The sequence below is a fragment of the Struthio camelus genome, chromosome 4, assembly GCF_040807025.1.
Source record: "Struthio camelus isolate bStrCam1 chromosome 4, bStrCam1.hap1, whole genome shotgun sequence".
NCBI classification, from domain to species: Eukaryota; Metazoa; Chordata; class Aves; order Struthioniformes; family Struthionidae; genus Struthio; species Struthio camelus.
Window position 1 is genome coordinate 8,800,678 of NC_090945.1, and position 15,209 is coordinate 8,815,886.

General features: G+C 43.6%; 2 protein-coding genes across 2 annotated transcripts in view; one reads left to right on the top strand and one right to left on the bottom strand.

Annotated features, from left to right (window-relative positions):
- Positions 1-2,176, bottom strand: part of LOC138067063 (maestro heat-like repeat-containing protein family member 2B) — a 79,716-nt gene extending 77,540 nt beyond the window's left edge. Inside the window, exon 1 of the mRNA XM_068941021.1 lies at positions 1,561-2,176. The gene's annotated coding sequence lies outside the window, so the exon portion shown is untranslated. The remainder of the gene's footprint in view (positions 1-1,560) is intronic.
- A 458-nt stretch (positions 2,177-2,634) lies between these two features.
- Positions 2,635-15,209, top strand: part of BMP2K (BMP2 inducible kinase) — a 66,535-nt gene continuing 53,960 nt past the window's right edge. The window contains 1 exon segment of the mRNA XM_068941320.1: positions 2,635-3,179. Coding sequence (XP_068797421.1) covers positions 3,011-3,179 — 169 coding nt within the window. The 5' untranslated portion in view covers positions 2,635-3,010.

The window sequence follows — 15,209 nt, forward strand, 5'->3', positions numbered from 1 at the left end:
GCACTTATTTACCTACTTGGAGGATTGGGCCCATTATTTTAAAGTGATTTGTCAAAACAGTCTATGCTATTCAAGCTTATTGACCTATACGTAATGGAAGGGAATCCTTAATAGGAAACCTCCTCACACCACGCTGGCATCTGATACAAAAGGACAAGCTATTTGGATGTCGAGTTTGCAAGTAAATGGCCTGTGGAACATCGTATGTTAGCTGCCGCGTGGTTCTTCAAGATCACTCACAAGGGACTAGCCGCTTCTGTGGTCATCTATGTGTCTGTTAATCACTACAACTCCATGGGCATTTGTTTGCCAGCCATGCCTAATTAGTTGGCCTCTACATCCTGTAATATGTGAGGACAGAGATTAGTAGTGTTAATCACAGTATAACGAGAGTGCTCATTTTGTCTGATCTGTAAATAACGCAAGTAACAATTACATCTTTGACCTTAAACAGAACAAAAATAGATGGGGATAGGGAGCCCCAAAACAAGTGAAAATTAATCCGCTAACTAAAAAGCCAACGGTATACTCTTGCAGCAACTTTTACAGAATATATTATTTATTAGTTGAGGACAAGCAAAATTTCATTGCTTGCTGGCAGTAAGCTCATGTGCTTTTAACCTAGCACCATTTTTTTCAAAGATACAATTAAAAGCCTATTTCTAAGGCGCTCAGGCATACAGCACTGTAGGAATGTCCTGATTAAGAAAATGCTGCTGATCATGCCATTCTCCTCGCAGTACTCTGTTCCTTTCATGTGCAGTCAAAATCTCTCTCTTCTAAGGAAAACCGTGAATTAGAATCCCTATATGCTCCTGAAAAATTGATCTCCAGTTACTGAAAGGAGAGGCACGTCTGCAGAAAGGGGACTACTAATGCAAATAGTCATATCTGTGCTCTCACCATATGACAACTTGTAACTTCAGCAGCGAACTGCTGTCATTTTGTTACTAGCCTGGAGTACGGCAATGCTATTAAGTCAAAGTTAATTTGATTATTGAAATGTTAACTCAAAGATTTCAAACTTCTGATTTCTCAAGAGCTTTTACTGACTCGATGGCTGCTATTGTTGTCCATCTTAAATCTAGATCTTCATTTGGAAAGGCTGCATTTTCAAATTCACATTTTAGGTGCCAACATGTGGCTTCATTTAGTCATGTGAGAGGCAGACTGTAGCTCCCATATCAATTTCATTTTTATTGTACGATTGCATCCACTAAGGGAAAAAAAGACGCATGAATACATTGTTTGCATGTGCATTGGGGGGGATACCCAAGAAAAACAGGCTTGCAAGCAAGCTCCCTTTTGAATGACTCTTATCGCTCACCATTTTTGGATGAGTAAATTGCTCAGTTTTAGTACCAAAACTGGATGTCTTTTGGCATTTTGGATAGTCTGAAATTTGGTTTCAATCTGAATGTTAAATTTCAACTGGAAATTTGGGATAATAAATTATCTGGAAGTCCAAGGTGTTTCCCAAATTATGTTCCTAGGAACTGTGACAAATATTGCCTTAAAAGGCCATGCTTGACATCTAGCAGCACGGTGATAATAACGTACCTTTCAGTCACCGGCTCCTTGGCTGCTGCGGCTCTGTAGCTTTCCAGCAAAGCTGACAGATTTGAGCGAGGAACTGTGAAGACTGGGCTTCTTGTGTTTCAGAGAACACTTTGCAAATCCAATTTTTATTTTCCTGGAAATTTCACAAGTGAAACAAGTCTCATGTTGGAAAATTCCCAGACATGCCGTGTCAATGTCTGTAGAGAAGATGTCCATGGAGGGTACATTTCACAGTGGGGAATTCACAGCTGACGTTCTTCTGTCCAGATTGATGGGTTTCTACCACGTTTTTCAGTCAGCTAACTCCTAAACTCTGCCTAGTACATAATGTGAGGCCTCCCTCTTGTTAATATACTCACAACTTGATGTCAGTAGGGTTGTTTCTTGCAGTTCTTACTTTCCCCGCTAGAAGCAGTCTATGGACCTCAGAGGGTCCGCAGGCAACCTCGGGCCTGATCAGGGTGTTCCCGGGCCATTTTCACCACTGCAGTGGTCTGAAACGCCTTCCCATCACCGCCCGGAGCGAAACCTCTCCACAGCCACCCTTCCCGAAATCACCTGCTGCCTTTAAGCGCACCGGGCGGTGCCAACGAAGCAGTGAAGGCGGCCGGAGCCAACGGTGAGGAGCCCTGCCTACCTCACGCGTTTTTATTTTTTTCCCTTTTTTTTTTTTTTTTGGCTGCAACAGCTCCGCCAAACAAGCCAGCGGGGCCGAATCGCCTGCTTGAGCGGAGGGTGCGAGCGGGCGCCTCGCCTCAGGGCGGCGCGCGCGAGGCCGTTGGAACCCTAACGGTCGCCGGAGCCCCTAACGGTCGCCGTGAGGCGAGGCGAGGCGGGGCGGGGCGGGGCGGGGGGAGCAGCGCGAGGCGCTTCGCTCCCCCTCCCCTCCCCTCCACGTGCTCGCGGCAGCCCGACAACCTCACTTCCGGCCGCGGCGCGGGGGCGGGTGGGGGGGGTGGTGTTACGCGTGTGTTGAGGGAGGGGGGGTGGCCGCGCATGCGCCATCCGGCCACACACAGGCGAGGCGGCGGTTCTGCGTAGCGCGCAGCTTCTCTCCCCCCCCCCCCCCCCCGGCTCGGACGCGCGGCGGTTGGGAGCAAAGTGCGACGGGGCACCGCGGCCCTCGGCGCCTGCCCGGTCCCCGCGGTGGGGGGCTTTTACCCGCCCCTTTCCTCCTCCGCCTTCCCGTGCGGGCGCCGCTGCGGGCGCAGGCAGGCAGGCAGGCAGGCGGTGGCGGCGGCGGGGCGGGGGCCGCGGCCGGCAATGTGAACCGGGGCAGCCCCCTTCCTTTCCCCCCTCCCCTCCCCGCTCCCCCACCCCCCACGCTTCTCTTCGGCAGCCGTTGGGCAACGGCCGCCCGCGGGCAACGGTCGCCCCCGGCCGCGCGCGCAGCCGCCCGCCCGCGCGGCGGGAGGCTCCTTCGTGGGCCGTCGCCCGCGCCGCTCTCGCCATGAAGAAGTTTTCTCGGATGCCCAAGTCGGACGGGAGCGGCGGCGGCGGAGGTGGAGGCGGCGGCGGCGGCGGCGGGACGGTGTGTGTCGGCTCCGGCGGCGTCGCCCTGGGCAAGGTGTTGAACGTGGGACGGTACCAGGTCACCGCCGAGGAGCTGCTGGCCGAAGGTGACGGCGTCGGGGGGGCCCGAGGGGCACCAGGCGCGGCGGCGGGGGAGGGGGTGGGGAGGAAGGCGGCGCCCCCCCCCCCCCCCCCCCCCGCGGCTGGCTCGCCCTTTCGGGCCCTAAATAGCTGCTTACCCGCTCTAAGCCGGTTAAGGAGTTTTTGTTTCCCCCCCCCCCCCAACTGTTAGCTGGTGCGTGGGGCTCGTTAGGCAGCTTACAGAGTTCGCTGGCATGTTGTCCTGAGCAAAGCAGTGTTAGACCCGCCGGAGAGCGGCGTGCCGCTGGTGGGGCTGGTGATTCTCATGTGGGTCGGAGGAGCCCGGTCACCAGAACCAGACCAGAACGGGGTCTTTTCGATCCTGTGGAAGGCTTTGGCCGCTAACGGCATGAACGTCGCTTTTGGAGCGCGGTAGGTTTGTCGTTGGGTCAGGAGTGAACTTGGAGCGCTAACAGCTTTTGCTTTGGTAAATAATAATTCGTTGAAGCGTGCTTAAGACTTCTAACTCCTGTCTTGCAGATGCATTTTGTGTCGTCGGGCCTTCGTTTGGTCTGGAGGGCAGTGTTATGTGAATGAAGACAGTCATAGGGTTGGTCAGTCTGTGTTAGTTACACAGCGTCGATAGAGCCTGTGACATGGGGCATCTTGTTGACAGACGTGTGTGGGTTTTACTGGGGGCAAAAAACAGGGCAGAGCTGATCTCTCAGAGGTAGTGGCAGCAGGTGTTGTAAGGTATTCAGCGTAACGCGCTGCCTAGGTCACTGAACACAGGGCCAGTCCCGGACAGTTGGTAGACACGGAATTTTGCAGCGCTACTACGTATTGCTTTGGACGTGGTGGGTAAAATAATTTAGCTTTGTCGTTTCTGTGTTTTTCATATTGCTCGGATGAATTTATGTGTATTTCCTGAAGAAAATTTTGTTCCCGCTAGCAGTTGAAGCAGGTATATACAGATACTATTAATATTTAAAACAGAAAATGTATGGGTGGTACTTCATCTTCTGTTGCTATCTTGGAGAGGCTTAGGAAATATGGTAGAACTGAGACTTAATATTTAGAACAGAATGTTTTTTCTTTGACTTGTAGAAGCAAGGTTTGAGTTTGGTGTTAGGCAGCCGGGTGAGCAGCTGGCTGCGCAAGTGGTCCTTGCTCCTTTAAAGTCATTGCGATCTGACAGAAGATCTTTCCTCTGCAGGGCCAGTTAGAGAGTAGAGGCTTCTGGATATGAAAATGGGCCCCTGAAGAAGTTGAGGGGATAACACGAAAAACACATGTAGTAGAAAACAGAAAAATTGCATGTTGCTTTATTTGGTTTAGCGTATTATTAAAGAGTTTCTCTTGAAATGCTGTATAAAGAATTACTCCTGATCCCTATTATATTCTTCATTCTGTAGCTTGTGGAAACAAATCCACAACCAACAGTTGAGTGTTGTGCGAATTACTTTGCCTTTTTCTGGAGGCAGAAATAGCTAGTTTCCTACAGCTTTTATTAGTATCTTAAATATGCATGACTATGAATGAAACTGATGAAGGACAGTGTAAATCATCTGCATCTTGGCGAAAGTCTGTAAAGCCAATACTAGACCTATTCAATGGCAAAGACTTAGAGGAGAATAAAATAACAGTTAACAGCCACATACTGAAGGTAGTAAAGAAGTGGGGGAGTAGAGGGAACAGTGCTCCTGTAGCATTTCTGACTGTTTAGAAACTGTATGCGGAGAGGGGAGCAGAAGTGATGGATAAGAAGGTCACTATGACTAAGTGCTTTAGTGGGACTCCTGTGCTCTTAGCAGACCACAATAGTTTATGAATGAGTAAGTGTTTTTATCTAGGTGTTACTTCTTGACGATCAATTTTTCCCTGTACTTTGTAACAAGTGGTAAGATATTATTATTATATTAGTATTTAATACTACTATGAAGTATCAATATTAGTACTTAATGCTTAATAATCCTTCTCCTTTATTTAAAAAAAAAAAAAAAAGCTTTTTGTTAGTCCCCCTGCCTAAGGTAGTTTGCCTTTACTGAAAACTAGTTTTTCTGAGTGACGTAGTCTCATCTGACAGTTCTCTCTGTATTCAGTGCTGTTGAACTACCACGTATGAGTTAACATTTCAAGAGGTTCATATTAGAGTTTGAGGCTGTTTAATCCAAAGTGTTTTTAGTAAGTTCATGAATGTAACCAACTTAATGACCAGCCTATTATGGCATAGATGTACAGTATTCTGTTAGCAGTGGTGTGGTATGGATATGCTTTTTTACTAGCTATTTCGTTGAATAACTGGATCATTGGCATTTTGGGGGGAGGTGGAGAGGAAACAGTTTGTGTGTGTCAGGCACAAACTGTTTCCTGTTTACCCCACGCTCACACACCCCTTCTGAATTTTGCGTTTGGATTGTCTTAGAAAGCTAGGTCCTGGGCTTGCAAATGACTTAAGGTCCTTTTAACCAAAGCAAGTTGCAGTACTGGTCCCAAAAGGCTTAAGTTGCAACTATATACTCATGAATCTTTGCTAGATGTCCTGTGTTGATATAGTTGTTGCCCTCAAAACACTTCTCTGTGATCTTTGACAATTTTTTTTATTGCAGCGTTTTAAAGGGAAACCTATGTAGCATTATAATCTAGTTCTTTTGCAGAAATAATTTATGTAATGCTGTCTAAAGCAACTGCGTCCTGTTGTATTGAATTAAGTGTAAAAGCTGAAACTGTACAATTACTAGACGCTTAAATTGTTTTTTGTGTGTGTTGAACACTTCTCTTTTGATTATTTTTTAGCCTTAACTCAAGAGTCAGTATATTGTTGGATAGAGTTTGCTTTTAAGGCTTATTATTCAGAGATTGGTAAAACAATCACTTGGTGTAAGGCTTGATGGAGAAAATGAGTTGTCGTCTATTTTGGTGGAGGAGATGGAAGCAGCAAGGTGAAAGCATGCAGGATAGCGACTGACGTATGTGGAGCAAAGGCCTCCTGTTTATTTCTTGTTGTAGAAGTGAATGTATAATGAAACTGAAGTTTAGAAAACTGAGGTGGGCAAAAACATGGAGAAGTCTGTCCGTTCCCAAGTTGTCGGTGTTGTACTTGGCCCTGATTTAACTCTTTTAGTTAGAGCAACTCCAATATTGAAAAGAGATAAACAAAGCCTTTCTAGTTCAGACCTAGCAGCATGTTGGACATAAAAATGCATGAAACATCCTTTTCAAACAGCTTCAGATGTCAAATGCAAAGCACTTAATATTGCGATGAATGAAATTGAAGGTAAAAATAAACAACTTAGTGAAATATTTTTTGTTTATGTAAGGAAGAGGTCATTGGGGCTTTAAATGAGGGCAGTATTACTTCAGGCAATATTACTTCTTTTTTTTAGGATTGACTTAAACAAGTATGAATTATTGAAGTGGGAGAACTGCATTGAAACCAATTTTTCTGGAGACTACAAAGGCAGGCATTGAAGATATTTTTGGAATTGAGATTCCGTTATCTTATGGTCTTGATTGCTTGGGGGGGGATGGGGCTTAGGGGTTTTTAAGTAGAGTAAATAAAGACTTGTCAAGATGTGGAGTAGTTTTTGTACTACTAGATATAGCAGACAGAAGTGGACATGCTAGCTGGTGTATTAAAATTTAGTATGTGGTTAAGTATGTTTTTACTGAACGTAGCTAAAACAAGTAATGGGGCTTATGGCTTAAAAAAGCAGGGGTGGGGGGGTGGGGATAGAGAGATGATCTGCACCTGAAATGTGCAATAAACTGTCAAGTTAGTTCCAGGCCCAGTTTGAGAACTCATTTTGGGGCACGGAAAGATGCTTATAGTATTACTTTTATTGTGTATCCTACTTAGAACTGATTAAAGCAATCATGGGGAATGTGAAATAGCATCTTAAAAAAAAACTCTTGTGTAGCATTTCTTTTTTTCTGTGGTACAGCTAATATATTTCTGTTCAGTGTTGTGCACGTCCTTAAACTGGTATTTTGAGTACCACAATTTCAGTGGATTCTTCAGGCTGGTTGTTACACTGCTATCCAGGACAACTAGTACCATAGTTGGACACTTCCTGATTTCTTAATTAGGCTATTTTCAGCCCCAAAGGAAAATGAGATTACTCCATGTCAGGCAGTAGTCACTTCTGTTCTTAGGGGAACAGCCTGCAGAGGCACTAAACATGTGTCCCTTTGGAAGTACTCCACCAGAGAAACGGGAATCCAGCCCTCTCCTTGTTCTTTAGGCTAAAAGCTTTCTAAACCTGTGAGCTGGGACTCAGTCTTGTAGGTAAAAGAAAGAGGCAAATATTAGAACAGAGATCTTAAACCGTTTGAAGTTTATACTTATTAGAGAAATTAACAGAATTGGAACGTGCATCCCCTGATGGGGTGCTTTTATTTTGTGATAAAAGCATAACGTGGCCAGCAGGTAGTAGTAATAAGTTTATATACTGGGCCAGTGCTGCTGGATTTATAGTCCTCTTCAGGGAAGAACCTTGAAGGCGAATAAGTAGTGTCTTGGAAACAAGAAATAAATAATTTTTGTTGCATATTGGGAGGGCTAATAAGGCCACAGATAAGATTGAGTGAACTGGAGTTTCCAGGATTATCCAGTAAATCCTGCTTGCCTGTGATACAAATGTTTACCCTAGTTATGGATGAGGAACACCCTAGTGTTCTATGAATATTCTGCAAGAAGGTGATTTTGCACCGGAAAACTTTGGCTTTTGGGGAAGGTCTGTACTGGCTGTATCTGGACAAAGCACTCATCTCCTGTCATGCATTCAGTACAGTTGTTTGTGCCCTAACCCTCCCACCAGTAAGCGTATTGCTCTCGAAGGGGGAAGCGAAATGCTTGAGGCTTGCATGGAAGGAATTGAGTAATGCCATGTGCAGCTTCCTCCCAGAAATACCCAACCTAACTGTCAAGTAGTGAGCAGGCTCGTTGAATTTAGAAAGGAATAGACTGCTTTCTGACTTTTGTATGTCTTGAGACTTCTGATAGGAAGGGTTGAACGTGACATGTGACTATGCTTGCTCTAAATAACTTGCTGTCTCTTCCTTTGCCCTGGGAATGGAGAGAAGGCAAGTAGCGGTTATACTGCTTTTCATTATTCTGGCTCATAAAATGGGAGGTTGGGTGTTGTGTGATGCTGCGCCTTCCAGCGCTATGTCTTAGAAAGCGGGGTTTTTTTTTTTTTTTAAGTAACGTTCTATCTAGGACCAGACAGGCTGGAAAAATGCCTTTCAAGCGATGATTGCTTTTAAGTTAATTAGTTTCAGTGTTTATAATACACAGAATGCTTGCTTCATTTATTTAATATGATAGCTAAAGCATTGTTTCCTAATAAGAGGAACTTAGAGGGTAAGTGAAAACCTCTAGTCTTTTCTTGCAAAATTGGAACCTCATTCTCCTTTCTTATAATCCTCTTCACAGTGATGCAATCTCTTGGAGTTCCTATTGATAAACTCTGAAAGGAATGATCTTCTTGCAGGCTCTACCACGCTACTTACATTTAACCGGCAGTCTTTGCAAGTAATTGACTCTCATTATTCATTTTTTCTTCTATTTTCCTACTGTCCAGGTCTAGTCCTAAGAAAACTAACCATCTCAGGGAGAGGGATCCAAGTCCTGTTTTGTAAGGTTTTATGCAGTATATTTGCTGATTGTCATATTGTTATTTAATCTTCAGTGAAAATGCCTTTTACTAGAGGTTTTTTCTTCAACCAACTGTCTAAGAAAGAGGAGGAGTATTAACAGGGAACAGGCCTCGCAGGGGTGGTAAAGGTTGGATTGCTTATCCTTCAGAAAGGAGGCATATTAAGTTCTTCAAAGTCAATCCTAGACTTAGAATCATCTTGAAACTTTCTTTAGCTTACGTGCATATTAGTCACAGCGGCCCACTTAGTTCAAGTGGGCTCACTTTCTAACATGCATATGGTTCTTCCTGCCCTTCTGTAATGTTTTGTCAATTCACTTAACCTTTCGTACCCTGATCTTTGAGTGATTAACGGAAGGTATTTTAGGGAATTGCAGCTCTGGAAGCTGCAGTAAATTCATCTGCTGTTCCCTTTCTTGCGAAGATTTGGATAGTAGGTTGTGTTTTGTTCTGAACGCCCTAGTAGGGGACAGTGCTATTGTGATAGGTCTATTGATTTTGATACTTAGTGTTTACATATGACTCGAACCAACTTCTTACACTGCAGAATGAGAATCCCAGTGTTCAAAAACTATTTCTGTTGCGGATGGTATGAATGCATCTGGTGCAGCATCACTACTTCTGACTTACGTGATCGTATAGCATGGAAATCTCTTCATATGTGGCGAGCAAAACATTCTATTATTGCTTCTCTCCAGTAGTTCAATGGTTATGCAGTGTGTGACTTGCTACTCGTTGCAGTAACTGCTGTTTTTTTCCGGTTAGTCTGTATAAGCTAGTTAAATTTTTTTTTTTTGACGGATGGATTACATACTTTTTTGCTGGAAGGTTGTTCTAAAAGATAACTTTTGGTATTTGAGTGGTGGCTGGGCATGCAAATTCTTCAGAGTGTAACCTTATTGAGTTTATTTGCACACGTGATCTTGAAGGTCACTCCTGCTAGTCTTTTTGTCGCAGACATAGTTATGCTTTGCTAGTATTTGAGCAACTGAAATGGTTTGTTGAAGTTCAGCAGGTAAAGGGAGAAAAAAGCAACATGAGTACTCATAACTTTCTGGTTTCCATGTGGGCTAAGAGCGTAAAATAATACGTGTGAAGCTCTTTCACAGTCTTGATGATCAGCATGGCTGCCTTATTCAAGTGTAACTTTGGAATAGCAGGCAGTAAGGTGTTGAAGGAAGCTTTAATTCCAGATAATGAAAGATAGGGAGAATATGCTTTAGTGCTTGGGACTACGGGCTTTTCAGGCCTAACGCAGGCTGATACTAGCTTGAAGCAAGATTAATGTTTTGCCTTTTACAGGATGTAGCTGTAGTCTATATGTAAGACAAACAAACAGGAAGTATTTGGGGTTTTGGCATGTGATCCTGGCCTTATCTGCATATTGATGTTGAAACCCTATATCAAATAAAATATGATTTCATGTAAGATAGAGCACAAAATAAGTGCTGTAAGTTTAATGGCTTGGCATATGCAGATAGCTTTTGTGTTTGATGGAACTTTTAAGGTACTTTGGGAGAATACGAAGTCATTCTTACTGTACCAATTCATATTCAGTGTTAGGACTCTGCTGTTGCTCATCCAGTCCCTAGAGCTGTCGAGTGCCTCTTCACATAGGTGGATGAATTAACACAAGAAGTTAAGAAATACTTTCATCAGCCTGCAGATATCTGTTGTACAGCGAAGACGAAGTTCAGCTCTTTCTGATGTGTGGTCTAATGCTCATCTGATTGTCAAGTTATGAGCCGTTGCCTGTCCTAGGGACGTTCATTTCTGCACTGCAGTGAATGAGTAATATGTTGACATTGACTTGTCTGTGTGTAAGTAATAGATGTCTTTGTTTTTGAAGAGCACTATCCATTTAGTTTTTTCTGTAGGCCCAGCGCTAGTTAAATACTGAGCAAGAACTTTGGAATCTAGTAGCTGTGAGCTAAGTTTTTGGGACAGTGGCCAAGAGTCAGATTGTCATGTAGGAAAAGCAACTCGGTTTGGAGCAGTATTGCCTTAATGTGATGCACTATCTTCAGTCACCTTTCCTTAGCCAGATTTAACGAAGGACAGATGAAACAAGTGCGTGTGCCATCTTTTCTTTTTTTCCCTTACCTATGTCTTTGGATAAAACACGTTTGTTGCCTGGCTTTAAAAGACACTGAGCAGGATCTTACTTTCGGTGTGCCTTTATTGTTGGTTCAACTGAAAGCTTATTTTCTTGTTGTTTATTGGATCTCGGTATTTTGTATGTCGACGTAGAAAGCAAAACCTTTATTAGCTAGTAAAAGTAGAATTCTTTTTCAAACTGGTACTAATCTAGGAACTACTGATTCTGAGAAGGGTATGCTTATTTCTGTGGGTTTCGTTGCCGTAAAACCAGAGCTGTCAGTCATTAACTATTGTGTTACCCATATGGAAGTATTTGTACGGTTGTTTTGTAGATGGAGCACCGAAGTAAACACCGGAGATGGAATGTGGTTCTCTTTGGTCTCTACCTAGTAGCTTAACTCCAGCCTTCTTGTCCTCTTGCATCTTGGAAGACTGTGAACATGCTCTGTATATGTGCATGTCAATCATGTAGGCTTAGGCGTCTTTCTAGCTCTAGATATTTGTTTCACTGTATGTGTGTGCACCCAGAGGGTCTGATGAATGTCTCACTTACTGCTAAATGCATCTCATTTCAGGTTGAGAGAGAAAATTTTGAGGTAATGGTTTAGGTTGTGCTTCTTGTGCCTTGGTGATGTTTTACAGTGTTTATTTTCAGTCTTCAAACTATAAGTTATTACCTTTGGGTTGTGTTTATGTTATTGTAGCTATTATTCTGCCTCCATAGTAGTGTAGATAGTTGACTGAGTTACAGTTCGTAACTCAGCTCTGCTTAAGTGGCACCGTGAATGTTTTACGCTATGCCAAAATACGAAGTCTAAGTGTGTCAGATTAAAGGTGTTTCAGGCAAATATTTTATTTAGCATTGGTGACTAATCATGAATCAAGGCATTGTCGGTTACTTGATCTAAACTTGATTGCTTAAGATGCTATCCTTTTCCTAAGAAATCGTTGGATTTGTGGATATGTGTTTTGGAATGGAGTATTTTTCTCATGTATCCTTACAGGTTTAGTTTAAAAGCAGTTAACGTATGATGTGAACAGCTGTTTAATGAAGTGTTTGCAATATTGGTTTATTTCTAATCCCTATAAATTGCAAGTCTGATGCTAGTTTTCAGATCCCTGTAATACTAAGCAGCAGTTCACTGCTGCGTGCCATGTGGTCTCTGATGTGCTTCTGTGGAGATGATTTGTCCTGTTTTTTCTCTCAAGCTTCAAAAGTTATGCAGTGAACATGGAACCCCTGCTCTCAGGAAGGGCTAGGTTCTGTTTTTTCTCTTCATCCTTGTCCAGCTGCTGACAAGGGAGGAAGATAAATGCCTCTTCTCCTGGTCCAGTCTTGTTCAACATATTTATCAATGACCTGGAGGAAGGGACAGAGTGGACCCTCAGCAAGTTTGTCGATGATACCAAACTGGGAGGAGTGGCTAACACACCAGGGGGCTATGCTGCCCTTCAGAGGGACCTGGACAGGCTGGAGAGTTGGGCAGAGAGGAACCTCCTGAAGGTCAACAGAGGCAAGTGCAGGGTCCTGCACCTGGGAAGGAGTAACCCCAGGCCCCAGGACAAGCTGGGGGCTGGCCTGCTGGAGAGCAGCTCTGTGGAGAAGGACCTGGGGGTCCTGGTGGACAACAAGTTAAGCATGAGGCAGCAGTGTGCCCTGGTGGACAACAAGTTAAGCATGAGGCAGCAGTGTGCCCTGGTGGCCAAGAGGACCAAGGGTCTCCTGGGCTGCGTTAGGCAGAGTGTTGCCAGCAGGCCGAGGGAGGGGATCCTGCCCCTCTCCTCAGCCCTGGTGAGGCCTCACCTGGAGTGCTGGGTCCAGTTCTGGGCTCCCCAGGACTAGAGAGACATGGCGCTACTGGAGAGAGTCCAGCGGAGGGCTACAAAGACGATGAGGGGACTGCAGCACCTCTCCTATGAGGAAAGGCTGAGAGAGCTGGGCCTGTTGAGCCTGCAGAGGGGAAGACTGAGGGGGGATCTGATCAGTGTGTACAAGTATCTGAAGGGAGGGTGTCAAGAGGATGGGGCCAGTCTCTTCTCCGTGGTGCCCAGCGACAGGGCAAGAGGCAGTGGGCACCAACTGAAATACTGAAATGCAGGAAGTTCCATCCGAATGTGAGGAAAAGCTGCTTTCCTGGGAGGGTGACAGAGCGCTGGAACAGGTTGCCCACAGAGGTTGTGGAGTCTCCTGCCCTGGAGATATTCAAAAGCTGTGCGGACGCAAGCCTGAGCACTGTGCTCTAGATGACTGTGCCTGAGCAGGGGGCTTGGACTAAATGATCTCCAGAGGTCCCTGCCAACCTCGGCGATTCTGGGATTCTGTACTGGTGAAGAGGGCGGGAACATTTTGCTGCTTCCGATTCATCCATTTGTTGCTCTGAGTTGTCTAGGTTAGTTACTACTTGCTAGCAGCGATGGTATCTCTTGGAAGTGAGGGGGTCAGTTGTGAAACTGTCTCTCTAAAGAGAAGCAGAGTGGGGAAGAATGCACACAGAAGTACAAGTGTAACAATTGGAAATAAAAATTGATGTGATCCTAGGAATCTGATTTAATTAAGCAGGGAAGTGGGTTGTATATCTTCTACTTTGAGTAGCAAAAGATATTTTGTGTTTACTGGTGCTTTGTTTCTGAGTAACATCAATACAGATAGCAAACAATATTAAGTCTGTGTGATGGAACTGAAAGGTAGGTAACTTGCATTATTCTCTCCTTAAAGATATTATAATCTCTCTTCATCGTTGATTCTTGTTGCATTTACCTTACTACTTCAGGTGCAAATGATAGATACAGACGTGTGTGTGTGTACGTGTGTATAATATACGTGTATATATAATATACATACACACACCCATGTGTAAATATAGTGAAGAAATCATGTAGACTCATATGAGAGTGAACACCTTTTTTTTCCCCTCCTTTTTTTGGCTTGCTCTTCAAGAGGTTTTAAAGCGGGTATTGATCTGAAGAACACCACATCCCCTTAGGGAGCATCATTACCCTGCAAATAGAGAAACAAAGGAAGATGAAGGCATTTGCCCAAAGTCATGTAACAAGTCTGTACAAGAGATAGGGGTAGAGTTTGGAACGTCCTGGCTCTGTGTTAGTTTCTTCCTCATAGCTTCTGTAATATGCTGTTAATATGCCTTGATTGCCACATACAAAACTGAAGCAAAACTAGGTAATTCAGATGTTTCAGATGGAGAAAGGAATTTAGATGTTCTAGGTTTTTAAGGGTTTTTTTCCTAGAATAAAATTTATGTTGGGCTTCTTTCCAAACTTGTACATTATTTTAATGGATGAATTTTTTCCTTTAGTGCCTTGAAGCTTTTGTGTGCAAGTCTTGAAGAGATAGGTACTGAAGTATAGTAAGTCTGAGTCTTGTTCTAACTCTTGATCTGATATACTGACTCATTTTATCTCTTGTGTTCTAATTTTATATTTGTTGTTTGAACTGTGATTTCTATCCATGCATCTTGCCTTTCAGTACCAGTTCTGTAACAGTTGTATTTTTCTCACAGCATTTGTCTATTTTTCTTATAAAAGAAAAACTAATTATAAGGCAGTATGATTAATGTGACAATTTCATATGTTCTTTTGCAATTCCTGCAGGTTAAAAAATTGCATGTACTGTTATTTACAGGGACACTTGTTAAACATTTTTTAGAGTTTGAATAATTACTAAATGACTTGCACAAAACTATAGTAAAATGATTTTTTTTTGCAGAGACAAGCTACTGATGGAAGAAAATTTGGAACTAATCTTAATCTAACTGCTAAATGTGCATGGGCTTAGCTAGTGCTATTTAAGAAGTCTGGCAGAGCGAAGCACTCTTTGGTTCGCAGTGATGTAAACAGTAGAGGATGATTTCTTTTAATACTTTGTTTTTGCAGATACGTAGCAAATTCCATTAAAGCATCTCAGGCACTTAATTACTCCAGTGACGTGAATTGTTTAAGGGACCTGACTAGAATATAGCATGTGTTTCATGAGACAAAAATAGGAAGCGTGAATGAAATTCGTCATGGGAATGTTTGACATGCAATCAATTTTGTTCTATCTGTCTTTCAAATTGAGTGTGTGTGTGTGTGTGTGTGTGATTTAGAGCCCTACTGGCTCTTCATATAGCTCAGGTCTGTGAGACTTTCACCTTTAGTTCAGTTTAGATCAGCTATCACTTAGTTAGCCTCACATGGCTTTTGCTAAATGAAATATCGTGAAAGCAGCAGGAAGGTTATTTATTGTTTGGATGAGATATCCTGAGATTCCTTAGGTACTCTGAAGACTGGGAAAAAAAG